Raw genomic sequence first — 22,979 nt, forward strand, 5'->3', positions numbered from 1 at the left:
ACAGTCGTTTCTCTGCATTGATCATGTTTTAGATATGGCAATAATTCCAAATGGTTTTGTGAATTGATTAAAATATTGCTTTATATTATTGAAACTGCCACATAGACTTCTGCTATTAAATGGATTATTGATCATTTGTTTTCTGTGTTGATGGTGTGACAACACTGTTCATCAGTGAAGTAGCAGCGGTTGTTGCTGATGTTGTAGAAGAAATTATTTTCTGGGTCTATATCTATTTCCAAGTCCACAACATTATGGTCTGTGTATTGAAATGTTCTCAGTTTCAGTTGATCATAAACCGAATCAACACAAACACAAAGTCTCAAAGCAACTGAGGTCAGACCAGCAGCTACAGAGCCCGAACATAAGGCTCCACTTTTATATCCATCTTTGTCAGCAAGTTCATTTCCAAAAAATAAAGTGTAACTCCTGAGCACCACCCATGCAAGCCCCACTCATCATGGTGACAGGTGGAGTTTTAGACGACAAGGGAGGCCTACCACAAAAATATTTCACAAGATCTCAGACACAGATCGAACAAGCTCAGAGCTTTCCTCCCAAGGTACACATGCCACTAGGGCAGGGCAATATGGCCAAAAATATTTATCACAATATATATTTGAAAATTTGCAATAACGATATAACTAGGGATGGGTATCGTTTAGGTTTTATCCGATACCGGTGCCAAACCGGTACTTTTGAAACGGTGCCGGTGCTTAAACGGTGCTCAAACCGGTGCTTAAAGAATGGAGAACACAAAATTGGTCCAAAAACCTCTCATGTTCAGCTGTTTTTTTGTAAAAAGATAACAATGTTAGCCTTTTCTGCAGCTATGGGGCATATATGGTATCACTCTTGGCTGGAAGCAGTGCTTAAACAATGGAAAAAACACAAACTTTGTCCAAAAACCTCTCATGTTTAACTGTTTTCCACTTTTTCTTTGGTCATTTTAGCCTTTTTGGCCAGGGTGAAGGGAGTATCTGCCATCAAACAAGAAGACAGCCGCATGTAGCTATGATGATGTTTGCTAGTTCACCTTACCTGCATTAATGTAATAACGTGGTTAGCCTACTCAACGTAAATTACACACGAACAACATGAAGCTACTCACGCAGAGAAGAACGGCTGCTGCTGCATCATCATCCTCATCATTTCTGCTACACTGGCAGGGCTAGGGGCCAGGACTCTCCTCTTCGGGTTTTTGGGGGATGTTGCTAACTCCGGGTCCGATAACAGGCACCACACCCCCAGTAGATGCGCTCGGTGTGAGGTCTCGCAGCAAGCTATCAAATACGGTGCATTTCTCGACTTTTAAAAAAAACGCTATACGTCGCCAGGTGTTTCATCGGATTTGAGGTGTTACCTCCTTTGACAGTATCACAGTATCAGCTTAAAGCACTTGTTGCAGGCTGCTGAGTTTGCATCTTTTGCTGTGAAGTACAGCCAGACTTTTGACCGCTTCGCCTTGGGCATTTTTAATCTGTAGCTCTGCTCTAAAAGAACGTACGTACCTGGACCCGCCTACTATCCTCGGAAAGGTAAAATGATTGGCTAGAAGTGTATCACAGCTCAGGAAAAAAAAGCACCGAAATAAAGCACAGAAATGTGCGCTGCTTTTCGGTCTGGTTACTACCGTTTATGTCAAAACTGGTGCCATCATGGCACCGGACACCGGTACCCATCCCTAGATATAACTGACAATATACTTCACACGAGACAAAATACTTTACAACTCCACAACTTTATTCATGCAAAAAAAAAAAAATCAATGTATTTTCAGTTAAACAAGCAGCTGTTTTTTATGTGCATTAAAGTTATATAAACTGTAACAGTGCAAATTCCTCGCTGACAGTTTAACCAAAAGGCATTTCCAGTGGAAACTGGCCGACACATCCTCAGCATAACCATGTATAATATCCACAAAACTTAAAAAGAGGTTATACACACACAATACGGTAATATTATGTTGAAGCACAGTATGTATCACTCCGCGAGGCTCCGCCTACGACAGCCATAATGCTCCAACAATCCATCGAGCGGTGCGGCTTGGTACTGAAACATTTTTGACAGATTTTCGAGCGCCGTGTACATAAAATCAGTTCGATGAAACTATGAAAAAGACTTTTTTTATACTTGTGTTAAGTTTTGTATGGTAATTACTAGAGATGGACCGATCCGATATTACGTATCGGTATCGGTCCGATACTGACCTAAATTACTGGATCGGATATCGGAGAAAAATAAAAAATGTAATCCGATCCATTAAATATCACGAAAGCACCTCACAAAACTTGCAACACGCCGTAACTCACCTCAGAACGTTAGCACGTCGGAGCAGTATGCATCACGTGATAGAGCGGCTGTGGCATGCGGGACCTGTCGGTGGTCTGGATAGCATTTGGAGCTTCGCTAGCAACCCGGCATTTCATCTCCGACAAAGTTATCCCGAGAGAAGTAAAGCAAGTGTGTAAGTCCATCTCTGAATGTTTGTAAAGCATTCCTGCGTTAAGCTTAACAAACGATATATGGAGCGACTGCCTCTTCTTGCTGCTACTTCAATCATGAAACTGCTTAATGATCAGCTGATCGGCTTTTCTGTCGGGAGTCCGTCTCTCTGGTTTGTTTTTGGCCCACTTTGCACCAGAAAGAGGAAACCAGCGGCTGAACAACAGCAGCACGTTTAAGCTTGATAAGCTGTTGTTAGAATTTATTTAATATTACTTTCTACTCGAGGATCTTTTTTCTACGTAGCTGACGGCTGGTAACTGTGCAGGGGCGGATCTAGCAAAGTTTAGCCAGGGGGGCTGATAGGGCATTAACAGGGAAAAGGGGGCACAAAGACATACTTTTCTTTCTTATTCTCATTTAAAATGTCGAGCTTTTAATAAATAATTATCCGAATCTTACACCCAAAGTTTTAATCTGATGTAAAATGAATAGAAGTCCATTACTGTATATAGTGACTATTAAGTCTAATATATATATCCTAGTAAGCTATAGTACTTTTTCCTTTGGGAAGGTACCATCTGTGCAGTCTGCAATTTTGTTGAAGAAAGATGTTGAATCTATTTAATATTTCTTGAAAAATAATTGATTTCTGTGCATTTTTTTTCCACACTGCATCAAATTAAGGTTGATTACATCGATTAAGCATCATGAGGTGGAGCGTGGTTCCCTATTTTTTATTTATTTATTTTTGTTGTTGCTGAGAGTTGGAACCCTATTAGTTAGGTTGCTTAATATTTATGCTAAGTACTCTTTAAAATACCAGAATAGGGAGGATGGTGTAGGTTTAAGTTTATTAGATTGATCAGTATTGCTGAACTATGAAATATTTTTTTTTGCATACAGGTATAACAGAATAGCTTTAGTGTAGTTGTTGTTTTAAACTTGAGTATGAACTTATACAAAATGCAGCAAGACATTTTAAAAAACAGTTTTGTTGATTAAAAAACACTATATCGGATTCATATCGGTATCGGCAGATATCCAAATTTATGATATCGGAATCGGTATCGGACATAAAAAAGTGGTATCGTGCCATCTCTAGTAATTACACAAAATTCAGGTTCTCAGGTTAAATCTGACAGAAATAGTTTACACTGACATCCATTAAAGGATGAGTGTCGCGAGAAGCTGTGTTTGCATTTATTTGCACTGCTTTCCACTCTTGAAGTCTATTTATTTTAAGCTTTAAGTATAAAAGGGTCCATTCTACAAGATACGAACCCCAAATTGCTCTCCGATGCATCATTCATCATTCATCGGAGTATGAATGTGTATGAATGTCAGCTAGAAAGCACTTAGAAAAATGTGCTTGTGTGAATGGGTGAATGCAAAAGTTGTATAAAGCGCTTTGAGTGCTCAGGAGAGTAGAAAAGCGCTACATAAGAACCAGTCCATTTACAAGTGAATTAAAATGATGTATTTTAATTTAAAATTTAAAACAAAACCCAACAACCGTGCATTACCTTTTTGTCATGGTCCCCATGTCTGCCCAGCCGGCCCTGCAAGGCTACATGTGTTTTGATTTCTCTCTCTCCCTCTCTCTCCTTCACCGCTCTGCCTGGGCGGAGCTCACTGTGGGCTCCGCCCTTGGCCCACACACCTGTTCGCAATTAGCTGTCGTTACCTGTCCACTATTTGAGGCTGGGACGCAGATCTTCTCGTTGCTGGATGATTGTGCGAGACACGTTAGTGATCCTCTCAGCTCCCGTGAATCTATGCTTAAGTACTTTGTGACCTTTCAGTAATTTCCCTCTCTTGTGTGATAGTTTTCCTCCCCGGACCTGTGACCCTCCTGCTGCGTGGACGTGTGTGAGTTTGGACGTGGAGACGAGAGCGAGTGTGAGAGAGCTTCCCTTTGGACCTTTGGAGCCCTGGATTTTCCCCCCTCACTGTACATATTCTGCACCGGTGTTGTAAATAAACTGTGTTTGGAACATAGACCTGCCCTGCGCTTGAGTCCCTGCTGTCGACCGTGACACTTTCATTATTCTAAGAAGAGTCGATGTACAAAATACGACTGAACAGAGAAGCAGTTTGAGATCTTCTTTTTCAGTTTTTTAATTGGAATAATTGCAGTTTGAGTTTGGTTTTTGTTTTTTCTGCTTTTTGGGTTGTTTTTTTGCTGTTTTGCAGCATTGGCATTTGAACAGCATACACATGTTAGAGGGTCAAATTCATAACTCTGGTTTTGCACATTATAGAACACGACTGTCTCCTTGATACTTCAAGACTGTTACTGAACATCACCAGAAATTGCTATTGCAGTTTTACTCAGAGAAAACTGAGTAAAATGTTTAAAGTTTCAAAGATTTTATACTATGACTGTTTGCATGTGAACCATACCTGTGCTGACCTAATTTGGTTTTGTGGAGGAAAAGACTTCCTGCCTCAGACGGGGTCAGGAACCTGGTAAGATTAATGTTTCCAGTGACTTTAATAGGACACTGGTTGAACCTAACTCAGCTACTTGTGTGGTTAAGATGATTTCTTAATTTTGATCTTAATTCAATAAAGATTTTGATATAAATTGGTGTTATTCTTAATTAAGTTGCAAATGGATTTAAATTCATACTGTTGGGTAACTTTCCATAAAAACTGTACCGCATTAATAAAGTCTACTGTTTAATTGGCTAATTTACTCTGAAAATACCATTGCAGGTTTGTTTGAACAACTTGTTTTCACATGACTGAGGGTGGTACAGAACAGGGAGGTGTTAGGTATGCACACCTCCCCTGTACGTAGAAAGTGTGGTATCCTGTATCCTGCACTGTCATTCTTAAATAAACAGGTTAAGATGCCATTCTTGGAGTATGCTGGAGGACCTGGAAAGTGAGGATGAGATCAAGGATACTGAAATAGGACACTTCCTCTCATGTGTTAAAGGTTTCTTGTTGTCTTTCACTATGTAACAATAGTGTGATCAGACATTTCCAGTTGACCTCATGTTGCACTCTTTTGATAAGCTAGGCTTATAGCCTACAAGTCCAGTAACTATTATTAAAAGAATGACAGATTATTCTTTTAATCAATTTACACCTTGAAAGGTATAAAAGGAGGGATTTATTTTTATTTTTAGAGCTAATGCCTCATCATTGGCATAACATTTTTGTGTTTTGTCTTTTGCTGCACAGAGTCTATTGTAGAATAGTTTTGGATTCACTCTGATACTAACAGACTACGACCCCTTCACAAAAATGTGGATAGAGGTTGTGGTACGTACAAGACAACAAGGCCTTAGATTAGGTGCTGTTATGAAATGCACCCCAGCTCCGTGTTTATGCAGGTCTGACTGGAGGGCAAGAGGTGGTTGTCATGGTAACGGGAATGTAGCTGGCAGAAGCACGAAGTGCGTTTCCAAATAATGGGATGCCCAGAAAGTTGCAGAAGAAGAAACGTGAGCTGACATCAGACCCAAGGCCACCCCGAACTGTTTCCACCAATCATGTTATCGTTATGTTTTTGTGACGTGCAATAGAAACGTGTTTAGCGCCCGGGCGCGGCAGCCTTTTGTCTCTGAGCCAGAGAGAGAAGGTCCATGGCAACATGAAAAACTAAAGTGAAATTCTAACCGTTTTGATAATAAATTGTGAAAACTTATAATTGGAGCATATTTGTGTTCTCTCTCATGAAAAACCCTACAGTGACTGTAGCTCAGGAGGTAGAGCAGGTCATCCACTAATTACAAAATTGGTGGATTGATTCCCTGGCAGCCAGTCAGCAGTACTGCCTTGGGCAAGATACTGTGAATGTGTGTGGATGTTTACATAGAAAGCATTTAGGCAACGTGCTTATAGGAATTCACTAATTTGAGTAAATGGGGCACGTTGTCTAAAGTGGTTTGAGTGCTATTACACATATTTCTCTAAAAAGGACTTCTCGTTGCTGTAATTTCATCACTTGCAATTTCTTGGTCTTTTCTGGTGAATCGATTTTTTTCCCCCAATTGCAAATTACTACAGAGCCCCGCAGGGGACATGGGAGAAAAAAAATTAAGACGGACTTTTGCGAGATCTCGCAAAAGTTGAATTCCAACAATGGCGGCAGCTACTTAGTTGTAATATTACTCTTTCTGGGTCACAAAATACACTTTTAAGATATTTTGAGGCGTGAATGTAGTTGTGTAAACGTCAGATACCTGCTCGGTTTACAAGACATCACATATTTGCAAAAGTGCTCCGACGTTTTCGGAGATCTGACACCCACTAGCTCGAAGCTAACGGGAGGTCGAGACCTACTACAGCCGGGAGGAACACCGCTTTCCCGGCACATCGTGCCTCGACCTCCCGGTCGGCTTCGAGCTGGCGGCCTCCAAAGAATGCGGCTAAAACTTTTGCGAGATCCCGAGTCCGTCTTAATTTTTTTTTTTCTCCCATGTCCCCTGCGGGGCTCCGTAAATTACCACAAATTTCAAACTCGAAAAGTTGGCTTTTGTCATTGCTTTAGAGTGCTCTAACAGAATGTACATTTAAACAGTGCTGTACCTGTGGAAAAACACACATACACATGAATGCATTTGTACAAATAATTTTAACCGTGACCAATCATCTTGTCCACCTCATCCAAGTTCCTGAACTATCATTCTAAAACACTTCTGCTGTCAGTGTCACTATAACCATATGTCCTCCGCTATTCAGTCTCGATGTGTCACTCACCTTGTACAGCCCCACAGTAGTTGGACCGCTTAAAATCTAGACCAGATTTGGTCTTGGCTGAACGTGATTGCCGCAGAAGCTGGTGTTTAAGACCGGAGAATGACTGGGATGGGTCATGTACAACAGCAGGCTGGATAAACAGGCTCTCCTCTCCCATCTGGATAAAACCCATCTGTCAAGACATATACAACTTGAAATTATTATGACTGTGTTGGGAAATCTGGTCCTGGAGAAAGAAAAGCATGATTTTAAAAGTTATATTTATTGTAAATTTACATTGTTTATTATTACAACCAATAATTCCAACATAGTGAAGATATAACAAAGTACTACATTTGAAAGAGCTCTATTATTTCTACATTTTTAAAATAAATACAGAATAAAAATAATGTGAAATTTTGGAAAGTTAAAATAATTTGTTTGTACTTTTTAAGTAATTTCTGAGAAGAGTTCACATTTTGCTGTAATGTTAATTCTGTTTACCTAGTGTATTGCTACAACAATTTTTTCCCACATTCAAAAAGTTTGTTAACACCTTGGATTGGGGCCAGATTAAGTGTGATTCAAAAAAGTCCAATGATGATAAACGCAAAAAGACACCTGGCAGATGTGGCTGTTTCTCTGGAGAACAAGTGTGAAAATTTAGAGGCCAGATCAAGAAGGAAAAACATCAGGATAATGAGGGTTCCCGGGACACGCCTGCTCTGCATCCCCTGTTTCGGCACTGCTGAAGGAAGCATTGGGCTTGAAAGGAGCGCCGCTGCTGGACAGGGCACACAGATCACTTCTACAGGCTCCCAAACAGGGGGCTCCACCACGGATCATCATTGCCCATCTCCACTACCTGTAAGAATGTGCAAATATCCTGCCGCTTGCTTGGGAAAAACAACAGATCACTGTGAATGGCCTGTCTATTTCCGTTCTCCCGGACTATACCACACTCATGACTGTTTAGTTCATGCTTTTCTATTCCATCTACAGTACTGTGCAACAGTTTTAGGCAGGTGCTGTATGCAAAGAATGCTTTCAGAAATATAAATGATTATTTATTGGCCCCAAATGTATTCTGCAGCAGGACAGCAAACCCAAACGTACAGCCAAAGTCATTAAGAACTATCTTCAGCATAAAGAAGAAGAAGAAGTACTGGGAAGGATGCTCTGGCCCCCACAGAGCCCTAAACTCTCCACATCATCGAGTGTGTCTGGGATTACATGAAGAGACAGAAGGATGCGGGGAAGCCTACATCCACAAATTATCTTCCCATCCCTACCAATGACCAGTTAATTCTGAAAACTGATTTTTCTCTTTTGAATATTTATTATTGCTCATTAATAAGACAAAATGATTTCTTATTAGAGGTCTTGAAGGTAATTAAGTCTTTAAGAAATTCCTGTGGTTTAACTAATTGGCTTTTTAATCACCTTTTCATCACGACTTCTGAGCCACATGGACACCAGAACAAGTGGTGTTCGTGTTTACCAACAGCAAACACCCATCATACAAAAATCGACCAGGACCAGAAGCGCTGTGTGTCGTTAGGTTGCTACGGAAACCAGGCATCCAGTCCTCGGCATCACCTGATGCCAGTGGCCGAGGGATGGGTCGCCGAAAGCGATGTGTGAGGAAACGGAGGCGCAGCAAATGCGCTGGGGTCTGTGCTAGGCTAAGAGCAAATCCAAGCTGGTTGGCTCTCCCATCCATCCTGCTCTCAAACGCTCGCTCACTAGACAAAATTAACTGGACTACATCCAACTCCAGCAGACTACACAGTGGGAATTTAGGGACTGCAGCATTTTTGTTTTCACAGAAACATGGCTCAGTTCCGGACACCACCATTCAGCTACACAGGCTCACCTCATTTCGTGCCAACCGAAATGTAGCTCTGTGTGGTAAGACTCACGGTGGTGGCTTGTGTATCTACATCAACATGGAATGGTTATGGGCAATCAGACCACTTGTGTGTTATGCTAATTCCGGCATACAGACCGCTCATCAGATGCTGCAGACTGGCTCTGAGACAGCTGAGACCCTGGCCTGCAGGAGCTCTCTCTGCACTTCAGGACTGTTATGTTCAGGGAGGCTGCAACAAACCAACCACACCAACTTGGAGGTGTACACATCATCGGTGACCAGCCACATCAACAAGGGCATTGATGATGTCACTGTCTTCCAGGCTATCACAATACACTCCAACCAGAAACTGTGGATGGCTGCAGAGGTGGGTGAGCTGCTAGAGACTCGAGACCACGCGTACAGAGCAGTTGACAAGGCGGCTCTGTGAACAGCAAGGGCCAAACTGTCGAACCACGGACACCTCCAGACCAGCGGCGACACGCGGCACATACGGCAGGGCACAGAGGCCAACACCTCCCTGTGATGGTGACACCTGCCTACCAGATGCGCTGAACAACTTCTATGCCCTATTTGACGCTCAGAACAACATAATGGTGAGGAAGACTACCCCTCCTCACAATGACCAGGTTATGTGACTGACCTCGGCTGATGTGAGAAAAACACTTCACAGACTTAACCAACGGAAGGCAGATTTCGTCACTGACATCTTCAACCAAGGCCACCGTGATCGTCTCTGGAAGTCTCTGGTGTCCTGCCTCAACGACTACCGTCCCATTACACTCACACCCATTATGATGAAGTGCTTCGAGAGGCTTGTCATGAGGCACATTAAGACCATTGGCTAGCTTAGCGTTAGCATGCTTCCTGTGCAGGTGCTTGCAAAAAGCTGAAGTGTTAGCAGCATAATGCAGCTGTTTCTGTCCTGGAGCGGTCTCCACTTTACCATCTCTCATGGTCTCATGCTTTTATCCAATAAAAATAAAAGTAATGTCTATATCCACGCTGTAAACACCATTTTCCTCCTTCAACACACAAACTGCAATCAGCTGATCATAGCGAGAGTGCAAGAACCGATAAGCGGGATCGATAGGCAGGCAGACTAACGATTCCAATGAATTGGACTATTCCCATCCCTAATTAATAGTAACCCTGAATTCTTGATCACCTGATTTGGTGCTACTTGTATACAATAGAAATTCAAATTTAATAGCCGAGCTAACTACATCGGATAGCCTCCTACACAGGGCAATCCTGTTTAATTTGAAGTCTTACAGATTTTTTCAAGAAGCATTTGACAGTTTTATTTTCTATTTTGAATGGCTTCAAATCAGTAAAACAGAATAAGGTTTAGTATAGTATAAACACAATGGACAATTATACTCTGCATTTACTATAAACAGGCCTCCTCTGACTATAATGGTGTGGTATGCCATAAAATACAGCTCAGCCTGTTCCAGCATTTGTGCAGACATTCCACTCCCAGCTGAACCTCAGGACTAACAAATGATGTTAGCCAGCAGAATGTGGTCTGGAGGATGGATTAAAGGATCTCTACAGCTCCATCAACATATGAATATGATACCAGTCATAGTTACTGGAGAGTAAATATATCAAAACTATGCAAAGTATGTAAAGATAGCTGTATTTGGAGGGATGTGTGGTACTTTAAAACTTTCTCTATTCTCAGAGTTTCAAAACTTTTAAAGAGATTAAATTGATTCATGAAAGTTTGATTTAACCTATCAAGTGCTGCACAGCGAAAGCAAGTGAGAAATGGGTTTGGTTAAGTTATACTGTAACTGTGAGAATATCAAATTTTAGAACTACTGCTCTTTCCCATGTTTTTTATACATTATTACACTGAAATACAGTTTATTTATATGGTAATATCCAGTTGTTTTGTCTAATATCTACAGAGTTACCTGATGCCAAAGGTAAGGTTTAACTAGCACAGCTTTAAGATACTATTTACAGTGTACAGTGAAGAATGATGGATAGCAACCATGCACACCTACATCTAGACCATTTGTCCATGTACACGAGAATTTGTTCTCAAAAATGTCAAATAACAAAAACAGTGATCTCAAGTCACATGGACCAAGGTATAGCCACTAACCAAAAGAGAGAGAGAGAGAGAGAGAGAGAGAGAGAGAGAGAGAGAGAGAGAGAGAGAGAGAGAGAGAGAGAGAGAGAGAGAGAGAGAGAGAGAGAGAGAGAGCGCTAATGATTTCCTATAACCAAGCACTTGCTAACAATCTCCCAACAGGATAAAAACTCCTGCAGGATATGACACAGAGAGGGAGGCCATATGCCACGTAAGCAAAATGAGATCACTGTATTGTCTCCCATAGGCAAAGATCATTCTGGATCAGGCACCTGCTAGATCAAAAAACAGACATCAAAACACATCATGACAAAAACTCTAAATTCAATTCAATTTTATTTATATAAACACCAAATCACATCAATAGATGCCTGTAGGTGCTTTATATTGTAAGGTAAAGACCCTCTGCTGCAAGTGACTGGGGTTGAGGGGAGGGAGACGGGAAAAAACATTATGTTTTGGCAGAGAGTAAGAGATGGCCTTTATTCACTAGTTATCAATGTGGTGTATAAACACAGAGAGAGTAAAAAGAGATGAGTGAAGAAAAACCTCAGTGCACCATAGGAAGCCCCCAGCAGCCTATGTCACAATTAATAAAGAAATAAAACTTCTGTCATTCAGTCACAAGTTGTTCATCAGTTTAACTTACATGGGTACAAATTAATCTTACTACAACGATCGCAGCATTTGCATGCATCTGTTCCCTAACTTGTGTTAGACACATTAATCAATCTGGATAAAACTATATATATATATATATATAAACTGCCAAGGGTACCAATATTATCAACATCTATAGAGAAATCATTTTTTAATAATACTCAAATTCTTAAAAAAATATATGTATATACATGTTACTAGATTTCCCCAACAGTACACTAGCAAAATGACTGAAACTAGCATTAAACTAAATTAAAGACTACATTACGTGTATGTGTACATTGCTGTTTGTGAATACATTTTGCTATTATCAGTTTTTGTGCAGTTGCATTTTGGGGTCCCTGGAATCTATCACTATGCAAATATTTGTTCAAACAGTGGTGCTCGTACTGCCAATAATTGGCTGTAGACTCCCATCTCTGCAGGACCTGTACACCTCCAGGACACTGCGGCGTGCAGCTCGGATCTCAGCTGACCCTTCTCACCCTGGACACAGTCTGTTTGACCTGCTCCCCTCAGGCAGGAGGCTCCGGTCCATTCGCACCAGAACCTCTCGCCACAAGAACAGTTTCTTCCCCTCTGCTGATGGACACATGAACAATAAACGTACGACTGTTCCCACCACTAACACATGACCCTACGCTGTGTTCACTGCATCATTCCATGTTTTGGCACTGATCACCACCTGCACTCATGTATATATCTTTCTACGTAGCACTTTTAATTCTTATTCTCATGTATATATCTCATGTATATCTCATGCATATATCTTTCTACATATCACTTTTAATTCTTATTCTTACTTTTATTTTTTTCATGTCTATTTAAGCGCTATTTATGACAGTATGTTTGCACTGAAGCACCGCAGCAATTTCCTAATGTTGTAAACCTGCTCAACATTTGGCAATAAAACCCATTCTGATTCTGATTCTGATTCTGAATAATTGAGTACTTTGTCTTATAAAATGAAGTGAATGTAGCTTGCTCACCATTTCGCTATGTACTATAATAAACATAAAAAGAATAACATCATCTAATTAATTAATAAAGAGACTCTACCCTACCCTATTGCTTACCAAAGTTCAGGTTTCAGTCCTGTTGGCCTTCCAATTTGTGCACTGTACAAAATATTTTGGGAGTGAGCAGTGTTGTTATTCCCAAATACATTTTAATTCAGCTAAAATGGCCCAGATGACATTCAGCAACCTAATTTGTGATGGTTTTTTAAGTATGAGAGATTTGAATCACCTATGTTTAATTCTTATTACAGTCTCATCAGTCACTACTGGGGATGGAAATTGGATAAGAATTTAGCGACTATCGATTTCACTTATCAAGTCGATTCTGTATCGAGTCTCTTATCAGTTGTCGTTGGGTTCTCTTTGGCTCTGTTTGCACAGTCGCCTGAAGTAGCAATAAAGAAATTCCTCTCTTGCAAATGAATTCATGCTGTGGGTTAAATGTTTGTGCATGTGTTTTGTGTTGGAGTCGTTACTCAAAAAAGTCATGATTGCAAATATTACAACCTCCTCCGACCACAGGTACAACATGCCCAGGACCCACTACAGTTCGCATACAAGGCGGATGTCGGAGTGGAGGATGCCATCCTGTACCTCCTACATAGAGCCCACTCACACCTGGACAAGGGAAAAGGCACGGTCACGATCCTGTTTCTTGACTTTTCAAGTGCCTTCAATACTATCCGGCCCTGTCTGCTTCAGGAAAAACTAAACAGGATGCAGGTGGACCCCTGCCTGGTCGCTTGGATCTCAAACTACCTCACCGACAGACCACAGTACGTCAGGCTGAAGGACATCACGTCTGACACTGTGGTCAGCAGCACAGGAGCACCACAGGGAACTGTGCTCTCTTCTCTTCACCCAGTACACCTCTGACTTCTGCTATAACTCTGAATTATGCCATATTCAGAAGTTTTCAGACGACACGGGCATCATGGGGTGTATCTGGGATAACCAGGAAGAGGAGTACAAAGGTCTGGTGAGGAACTTCGTCACATGGAGTCACACAAACCACCTGCAACTCAACACCTCAAAGACCAAGGAACTGGTTGTGGACTTCGGGAGGTCCAGAGCAGGTCCACTGCCAGTTCAGATAGAGGGGGAGGAGGTGGAGGTGGTCAACACATGCAAGTACCTCGGGCTGTGGGTGGACAACACACTGGACTGGTCATGCAACACTCAGCACCTGTATAAAAAAGGCCAAAGTCTTCCTCAGGAGGCTGAGGTCTTTTAACATCTGCAGGAAGCTCCTGAGGATGTTTTACCAGTCAGTGGTTGCAGGAGTACTTTTCTATGCTGTGGTGTGCTGGGGGAGCAGCACAGCAAAGAAGGACTCATCCAGGCTGGAGAAACTGATCAGGAAGGCTAGCTCTGTGGTCGGCATGAAGCTGGACACTCTGGTGACAGTGGCAGAGAAAAGGACACTAAAGAAACTGCTGGACATTATGAACAATGCTGGGCATCCTCTGCACACGGCCATAAACACGGCCATAAACAACAAAGCATACGGAGGGAAGACGTGACCACGAAGGAAGTAAAACGGTGGACTGCCCAATCAGAAGCTACCCTACAGGACGCACTCAACGACGTAGACTGGGACATGTTCAGAGCATGCGCAGTCGACATCAACGAGTTTACGGAAGTAGCAGTATGCTTCGTCAATATGCTAGCGGAGGAGATTATCCCCACTGCGAGAGTCACCACATTCCCAAACCAGAAACCGTGGATGGACAGATCGATCCGCACTGCAGTAAACGCCAGGACCGCCTCCTACAACGCGGGTCTCGCCACTGGCGGTATGAGCGCCTACAAAGCGGCCTCATACGGCGTGCGGCGCGCGGTGAGAGATGCCAAACGCAGGTACCGGGAACGTGTGGAGTCCCGCTTCCACCAGGGCGACACACGGAGTATGTGGCACGGACTACGCACCATTACGGACTACAAAGCCAGGGACACAGCGCCGATCAACGCCGACTCTGCATTCACCAACGAGCTGAATCAGTTCTACGCCCGTTTCGAGGTTAGCCAGGCGGCTAATGCTATCTACCGCCTGACTACCGAGGACAGTGACGTCATCAGCGAGAGACCGGTGACCAGCATCGCGGAGCATGACGTCCGAGCGGCACTGAGGAGAGTGAACACAAGGAAAGCGGCGGGGCCAGACGGCATCACCGGCCGTCTGCTGCGCAGCGCAGCAGACGGCCGGTGCAGCAGACGGCCGCCGCTTTCCTTGTGAACACACCTGACCAGCTAGCAGGTGTGTTCACTTACATCTTCAACGAGTCCCTGGCGAAGTCTGTGGTCCCCACATGCTTCAAAAGATCCACCATCATCCCTGTGCCCAAGAACAGCAAACCCTCATCCCTGAACGATTACCGGCCAGTTGCACTGACCTCGGTAGTAATGAAGGTGTTTGAGAGGCTGCTGAAGAACATCATCTCCTCCGCCATCCCAGACACCACAGATCCACTGCAGTTCGCCTACAGATCCAACAGATCCACAGAGGATGCCATCGCCCATGTCCTACACACGACTCTCAGCCACGTGGACAAGAAACAGGGTAACTATGTGAGAATGCTGTTTGTTGATTACAGTTCAGTGTTTAACACAATAGTGCCCTGCAGACTGTTCACAAAGCTGAGGGATCTGGGACTTAACAGCCGTCTGTGTGCATGGGTGTTGGACTTCCTCACTGGCAGAACTCAGGTGGTGAGGGTGGGCAGGTGCTTCTCCAACAGCATCACCATCAACACAGGAGCACCTCAGGGATGTGTCCTCTCGCCACTGCTCTACTCCCTCTACACTTCAGACTGTGTGGCCACCCATGGCTCCAACACCATTGTGAAGTTTGCTGACGACACAGTGGTGTTGGGTGCCAACTCCAACAACGATGAGGCGGCCTACATGGATGAAGTGAAGAATCTGGCATCGTGGTGCCAGGACAACCACCTCCAGCTGAACGTCAGCAAGACCAAGGAGCTGGTGGTGGACTTCAGAAGGGGTCAGCACAGAGACTACAAGCCCATTATCATCAATGGAGCTCCAGTGGAGAGGGTGCAGTCCTTCAAGTATCTTGGTGTCCACATCTCCTCAGACCTGACATGGGCTGCCCACATTCAGGTCCAGACCAAAAAGGCTAGGCAGCGCCTGTATCACCTACGACAACTGAGGAAGTTCAGGGTCTCTCCAAAGATCCTCAGGATTTTCTATACAAGCGCTGTGGAGAGCATCCTCACACAGAACATGACATCGTGGTTCGGGAACAGCTGTGTGAAGGACCAAAAAGCTCTCCAGAGAGTGATCCGTACAGCAGAACGCTGCTGCAGGATTGCTCTCCCCCCGCTTCAGGACACCTACACCAGGAGATGCCGGACTAGAGCAGTGCAGATACTGAAGGACCCGTCCCATCCTGGCAACAAACTGTTCCAACTTCTGCAATCTGGTAGAAGGTTCCGCATCTTCCGGGCAAGGACAGAGAGACTCAAGAGGAGCTTCTATCCCCAAGCCATCCGTGCCCTAAACACACACACCCGCCCTCTCACATCATCTATAATTGACTGAGACAGGACTCTTCCAGACACTAAACCAAGGCACAATGTACATTTCAATTCCTTTAATTTTAAATATGTTTATATTGTCTATCCTGTAAAATAGTCAGATATCTATTCATATTAATGTACAGAATTCACCTGCTTGCTGCTACTACTGCACATTCACCCAGTGTATATACTATATATGTGTGTGTGTGTATGTATATATATATATATATATATATATTAGGGGTGCAACGATATTCGTATCGATATTGAACCGTTCGATACAGTGCTTTCGGTTCGGTACGCATATGTATCGAACAATACAACATTTGTAATTTATTTTATCAACTTTCCTTCTGACGATGCTGTCTGTGTTGAGCGCTCAGTGAATCTGTGTTCGACTACTCCGCCTAGGCTGCACTGTCGAGCGCAGATCCACTGAGCGCTCAACACAGACAGCATAGTCAGAAGGAAGAGCGCAGGGCAAGCTAGCGAGACAGAAGTTAAGCTCTACTTGCAACATTCAGATCTGGCGTTTGGAATTATTTTGGTTTTCATGTGACGTATGACCCTGAAGGTAAGCGAGTCATGGACTAAAGTAAAACAGTATGTTGGATGTGCCATGCAATGCTCAATTACATTGGTGTGAACTAGTGTGTTAGCGCAGTTAGCTCGTTAACGTGTTTGCCGTCTAGCCCCATGCACGGAGCGATCGGCGGTAGCTCGTTAACGGAGATTTGCCGTGTTGTGGCGTTAAGGTCATTTCAACGAGATTAACCTGAAAGCACTAGTGGGAACACAACGAATATGACTGCACATTTACACCGACATCATCCTAGTGCAAAGACAAGTGGAAGCAGACAAAAAAAAGCAAGCATGCTACTAACTTTAGCCGAGTCATTTAGACAGCTGTTAGCACATGATTCTCCTTATGCTGCTGAGAATATAGCCCAGAAGAAGCGGATAGTATAGCTTTTATTTTGGAAAGAGCCATTTCTCTGTAATAAACTCTCTTTTCCAAAGATGAGTGATTCCTCAATCAGATACAGGGCTTGCAATATCGCTAGCCCGACGTCCCGGAGCTAGCGATTTTTTCAGTCGGGCTACCAAAATCTATCTCTTCCCTGCCCGTCGGGCTATTGTAGGAAAAATATATGTCAATGCTTTTGCATTCTTTCAGAAATGTAGCTGGGTAATTATGTCATTGGCATCGGTGAGCCACTGTCAATATGTGACATATTGAAGTCGCGTTTGAATTTGCGCTTGTTTTTTTGCTTTCACTTTGCAATCGTGTGAACTGTGTATAGAGAGCGACAGCACTGATCTGTGAGTGATGATAATTTGTGCACCAATTCCTCTGACATCGTCTTATTAATCGTTAGCTTACTATGCAAACATGACAAGTGAAATCTCCCGCAGCAAGCTTAAACATGTGAGAGGTTGATCGCGCAGAGAATCGCTGAGCTTATGTGAGTGCGTGTGTAAAAGCATTTCAGTTCTGCTGAGCCAAATAAGACAGGTCAGGGTGAAGAAGTGACAGCCAAAGAAAAGCTTACCACAAAACGGAGAAGTTATGACAAATCAGACTATAAGGCAAAAAGAAAGTGCAGCTTTATGGTTTCATGGACAAAAGAATTTCTGTGGCTGCAATATGATGAGCTAAATAACCAGGGCTGCACATAAGTGGTCCGCAGGTGCGCATTTGCTGTCAAAATAAAAAACATGCACAAGGGTTAGGGTTAAATTTAAAAACTGTACTTTTGAGTTAAAATATATATTTATAATTTTAATAAATGACAAATTAAAAAGGCATGAACATTTTTTTTGTATCGAAAAAATATCGAACCGTGACACCAAAGTATCGAACCGAACCGAACCGTGAATTTTGTGTATCGTTGCACCCCTAATATATATATATATATATAAAAAATGTTCTTCCTCTACACCCCCCCCCCAATTTTTGCACATGTCGAGGAGCGTGTCAGGCTACATTTCACTGTGTGTTATACTTGTATAACTATGCATGTGACAAATAATAAAGAACCTTGAACCTTGAACCTGAGGAGTCTGTTCAGTGACAGGTTGCTTCTCCCAAAGACAAGGACCAACAGACTTAAAAACTCCTTTGTCCCACACGCCATCAGACTGTTTAACTCCTCTCTGGAGGAGAGTTTCATCTAATCGAATCTAATCTTTCACGTTACTCTGTAAAACAGCTAAAACACACTGTATCAGGATCAGCGTTTAACAATATAAACCTGAGGCTCCAACCCCACACACCAACACAAATTCCTAATGAGGACATCCATCTCTAACATCTTTCTCGTAGTAGAATACAAAGCTGACCACACAAAGCAAAGATGAAAACCAGCACAAAAACGCGATCAGAAACATGAGGTAGAAAGAGAGGCTGCAGCCTGACTGCTCATCTGCTTGTTACTTGTTGAACTTAAGGATCTGGCTTTTGGCTTGCACTCAGCTTTCGCTCTGGGTTCATGGCTAGCTTACCATTAGCATGCTGTCTTGGCAGATGCTTCCAAAAAAAAAACAAAAATAAAAAACGAAGTTGTGTTAGCAGCATAATGAGGCCGTTTCTGTCCTGGATGCAGTTTTCCACTTTGCCATTTATCTCGTCCTTTTGTGTTTCCATACTCTCGACTGCGTTGCTATTTTTCTCCTCTGACACGCGAACTGAAATCAGCTGATTGCTGTGGAAGTGCAAGAACTGATAAGTGGGATCGACAAGCAGGCAAACAGTACCAAAGAATTGGACTACTGGGAATCGGTTTTCTACAAGAACCGGTTCTCAGTTTCCATTCTTTGTCACTACATGTCATTTTTCGATTTGTCGCACTTTAATAACCTACCTTCTGCCTCATGTTTATATTATCAGTATGTAAGTGAGTGGCTATGCCATACATGAAAGGTTGGATGTTTCTGATTAGCTAGCAAATGACCAAACCGAGCATATTAAACTAAACTAGACAAAATTAAAGTTTTTAGCATTGGAGTCAAGATCTCTGGCTTTGATAGAGCAATATCAAACAATATAAACTAAAACCTGATCAATCCAAAACCAGTTTGAATACCCAAATAAGTCTGATTATATGATCTTCAATTAGAATCACATATCAGTATTTAGATCTTTTTAAATAAAAGAACTGATGATAGAGAGAGCTAAAGTGGTGCTATTAGCAAGTACCACTGTCTACAACATGAACACATTGATTTTCTAATCATAAAAATAATCACCAAATCCAGTTTTAATGAAAATGTCAAGCTGCATCTCAATAAGCAAAACCAACATTTTCTTTGCCATTTCTGTACTGAAGAACATGCCAGAACAAAGCTTAAAAGGGTAGACATAATGTCATGGTTCTGGGTATTTTACACAGTGTTTGTGAGTTGTTCGTTCATGTTTCACTTTTAGTTAGTTCATGGCTCGTTTTTTTAAGAAAGGATTTATGCTTATAGCTTTAGTCTTCAGGTAATAATCTGACCATTACCTTGCACAAGCTGTCAGACTGATAAATGGACTGTGCCTCCTCCCCCTCCGCATCCCCATCCGCACAGCTACACTGTGAGCTGTAGTCCATGAATAGCATTCTCACGTAGCTCTTCCTTTTCTCCGGATGGTGATGGTGATGCCATCCTCCGTGGACCAATTTGCTCTGTAAGCAAATTTGTTTGTGTCAAGAGAGGGTGGTAGGCAGTCTCTGATGTGCTGACGCATATCTGCTCGAAACACTTCATGAGTACAGACATGAGGGCTATAGTAGTCTGTAATCATTGAAGCTGTCTATTGCAGTCTTCAGACGGGTGGCCTTCAGACGGGTGGGAACAGTGGCATGAGTCAGACAGGTTGAACAGGCTGGTGAGGATCACTGCCAGTTGGTGCACGCAGGCTTCGACCACAACTACTGGGATGCTGCTGGTGCTGGCAGCTCTCCTGGGCTTCACCGCTCTCAGTCTTCTCCTCACCTCATGTTCCTGGAGGGAGAGGAGAAGTGTACCAGGTAGGGTGGAGGTGGGGGGCAGGAGGTGCCAGTGGGGGGGGGGGGGTCTCAAACAGCTGTTGGGCTTCTCTGCTACTGTTAGGCTGCTGTTGGGGGGCTCTGTCTGAAGGTTGGAGGCTGAGGGACAGAGTTTTGACGCTCCTTTTGATCTCCAAGGCCACCTCTGCCAAACAATTGAGAGCAAGCTGTGACTTGTCTTTCTTGTCTTAGATACACCCTAGAGCACAACCCAAGCAAGAAAGAGCAGTTTGTTGCTTTAATGCAGTATTTGACAACCATGCAGAGCTTCTACCTCCACAGAGTGCTGGCATTTACCAACACTTGGTCTATGAACCGAGAAAGCCAGACCAGACCAGAGTAGTTTTTGACTCGCACAAAACAACGCCATCTCTCTGAACAATGTTCTACTCACTGGACCAGAGTTGTACCTTCTCAGATGCTTCAACCAAGGCCATCAGTGCTGTAGCATACCTCAAAACAACCAAGACCACCATACCCAGATTAGACCTCAGCAATTTCCACAGCCAGCACTGCCAGGAAGAGCTTATTGTCGAGGAGACAGCCTTGGAGTTATGGATGGAAATCAATAAGAAATTAGCGATTTCGATTCCATTGCCGATATAACTTTTCGAGCCGATTCTTTCTCAGTTCTCACTGGCTTTGAGCTTGATGCAGTCTATATATGCACTGGACCAGCATTCTTGTATAGATCACACAAAAGCTCTGTTGAGCAGCAAGATACCTTCAGTCTTGTTGACCCAGACTTTAGCCATTACTAAAAGGTTTTCCTCTTTATTAGTGGCACATCAAGTCAAATGTGTATATGATCCAGCTTAAGCTTTATCAAACAGATATACATGAAGTTGTACTAAATCATTGTATTAATCACCTTGCTATTGTATTCCCTTGACTCCAAAGTCTACAAGAAAATTTGCTTTCTCCACCCCTTGTTTTTACCAATTCTGTCTAGTGTCTGATGGAGAGCTGCATCAACATGCTGCCGTGTACCTGGATGATGTCATGATCCACAGTGACACCTGGGCAAAGCATATGCAGCGAGATGCCGCAGTGCTGCAGGGGTTCACCACCAACCCAAAGAAGTGTGCAGATGCAGATGGAGAAGACTCCAGCTGTTGCATCCTGTTCTCATCCCAAGACCAAAAAAAATGAGATGCAGCAGTTCTTGGGGTTGGCTGATTACTTCTGTAGGTTCATCCCAAATTTCGTGGAGCTGCCCAGTCCCCTGACCAACCTCACACAAAAGAGTGCCTCTGAAAGCTATCGGAGCATGATTTAACTAGATTTACCCTCTGGGATCAACGGACACACCCAAATCATATGACCCATTCAAGATGACATAGCAACAAGATGCACCCACACTGAGTTTCCATTTCAACTTGTGCTGAAAGTGCAGAGTTGAAACTATGTACACAACAGTTTTTAAATTGTGTTGATAGCTCATGTAAAACAAGACAAATAAAATATCAGGTTTAGTGTGGCAAGATACAGTAAAAATTGCATTTTCTAAGGACCGTGAAAAAAAAATCCATGACATTTCTTTCCTATTGGTGTAAAAAAATTTTTTACAAATTTCAACCAATCACAAATATTCTATGCCAACATGTGGCATTTAGTTGTTTAGGAAGAGAGAAAAGTTTTGGGAGTGACGGCAGCGAGAGAGTTTTGAGATGTGAGAGATTTGTGACATTTAGCGTGTTTGGAGTATATAGGGGGGGGTGTCCAAATTCATGGGCTGCATCCTCCTGAGGACGCATTTGTAGACCGATTACGTCACAGCGACGCGCCGAAGGCTGTCCAAATTCGTAGACTCCTCCGAATGCAGCCGACAAATGCGTCCTCCTTTTCCCCGAATATGAAGGATGGGTCACGTGTGTCCTTCGTAGCCTACCATATCCCAGAATTCATAGCGCGGCCCAGCCAAACTCCAGTTTCCGGCAATGGCGGCCGCTACTAAGTTTTAAAATTACTCTTATTAATCTTCCTGGGTTGATAGCTAGCCGGGAGCTCAAGGGTCACTGGAGCCACAGAGAACGGCAAACTCCCGGCACATCATTTTCAGATCACCGCGGACTTTCGCTACTCAGGTTAAACGTAATATATAAGTCACTTAGACAACCTAAAAATGTTATTGTTGGGCTTTTTTCAGTGTTTTGTTTGTTCGTGAGTAAATCAGTTTGGCTGAGATTAAAGTTATTAGATTAGATAAAATAAAACTTTACTAATCCCCCGGGTGGGTTCCTCCTTGGTTTTTACACAGCTGACTAAACGTCAAATAGAAAACTGATTAAACAGAAGTATGAGACAGTCGAGATTTTACACCAGTGTCCTGTTATATTTTAGATAGCAAGGAGCAGACGGCTGAGTTTATTAAACTCCACCGAGACAGCGGTGACGCTAATCAGAAGGCTAGACCGTCCAATTTCACAGCCGTTTACTTCCGGCCCACCCGACCTTATGAGGACCCGGCCCACGCAGACCGCAAAGGCCGGGTCCTCAGGAGGATGCAGCCCATGAATTTGGACACGACTATAGTGTCTTGTCTTATGTTAATTAGTGTGAAGTCAGAACAAAAAGGGCACTAGTGAATGTCACAGTTGCTAGCCAAAA

General features: G+C 43.0%; 1 protein-coding gene across 3 annotated transcripts in view; it reads right to left on the reverse strand.

The window, feature by feature from the left end:
- Positions 1–22,979, reverse strand: part of adamts17 (ADAM metallopeptidase with thrombospondin type 1 motif, 17) — a 112,299-nt gene that overhangs the window by 83,508 nt on the left and 5,812 nt on the right. Inside the window, exons 1-2 of one of the 3 annotated variants that reach the window (XM_040002141.1) lie at positions 19,842–22,127; positions 7,162–7,333 (exon numbers count right to left, since the gene is read on the reverse strand). In XM_040002141.1, the coding sequence (XP_039858075.1) occupies positions 7,162–7,333; positions 19,842–19,940 (271 nt within the window). In that variant the 5' untranslated portion in view covers positions 19,941–22,127. Of the gene's footprint in view, positions 1–7,161; positions 7,334–7,761; positions 11,156–19,841; positions 22,128–22,979 lie in introns of those variants that run through there. The other 2 variants (XM_040002143.1, XM_040002140.1) reach the window with 2 other exon arrangements.

Source organism: Simochromis diagramma, unplaced genomic scaffold (genome assembly GCF_900408965.1).
Source record: "Simochromis diagramma unplaced genomic scaffold, fSimDia1.1 OVJJ01000430.1, whole genome shotgun sequence".
Lineage (NCBI taxonomy): Eukaryota > Metazoa > Chordata > Actinopteri > Cichliformes > Cichlidae > Simochromis > Simochromis diagramma.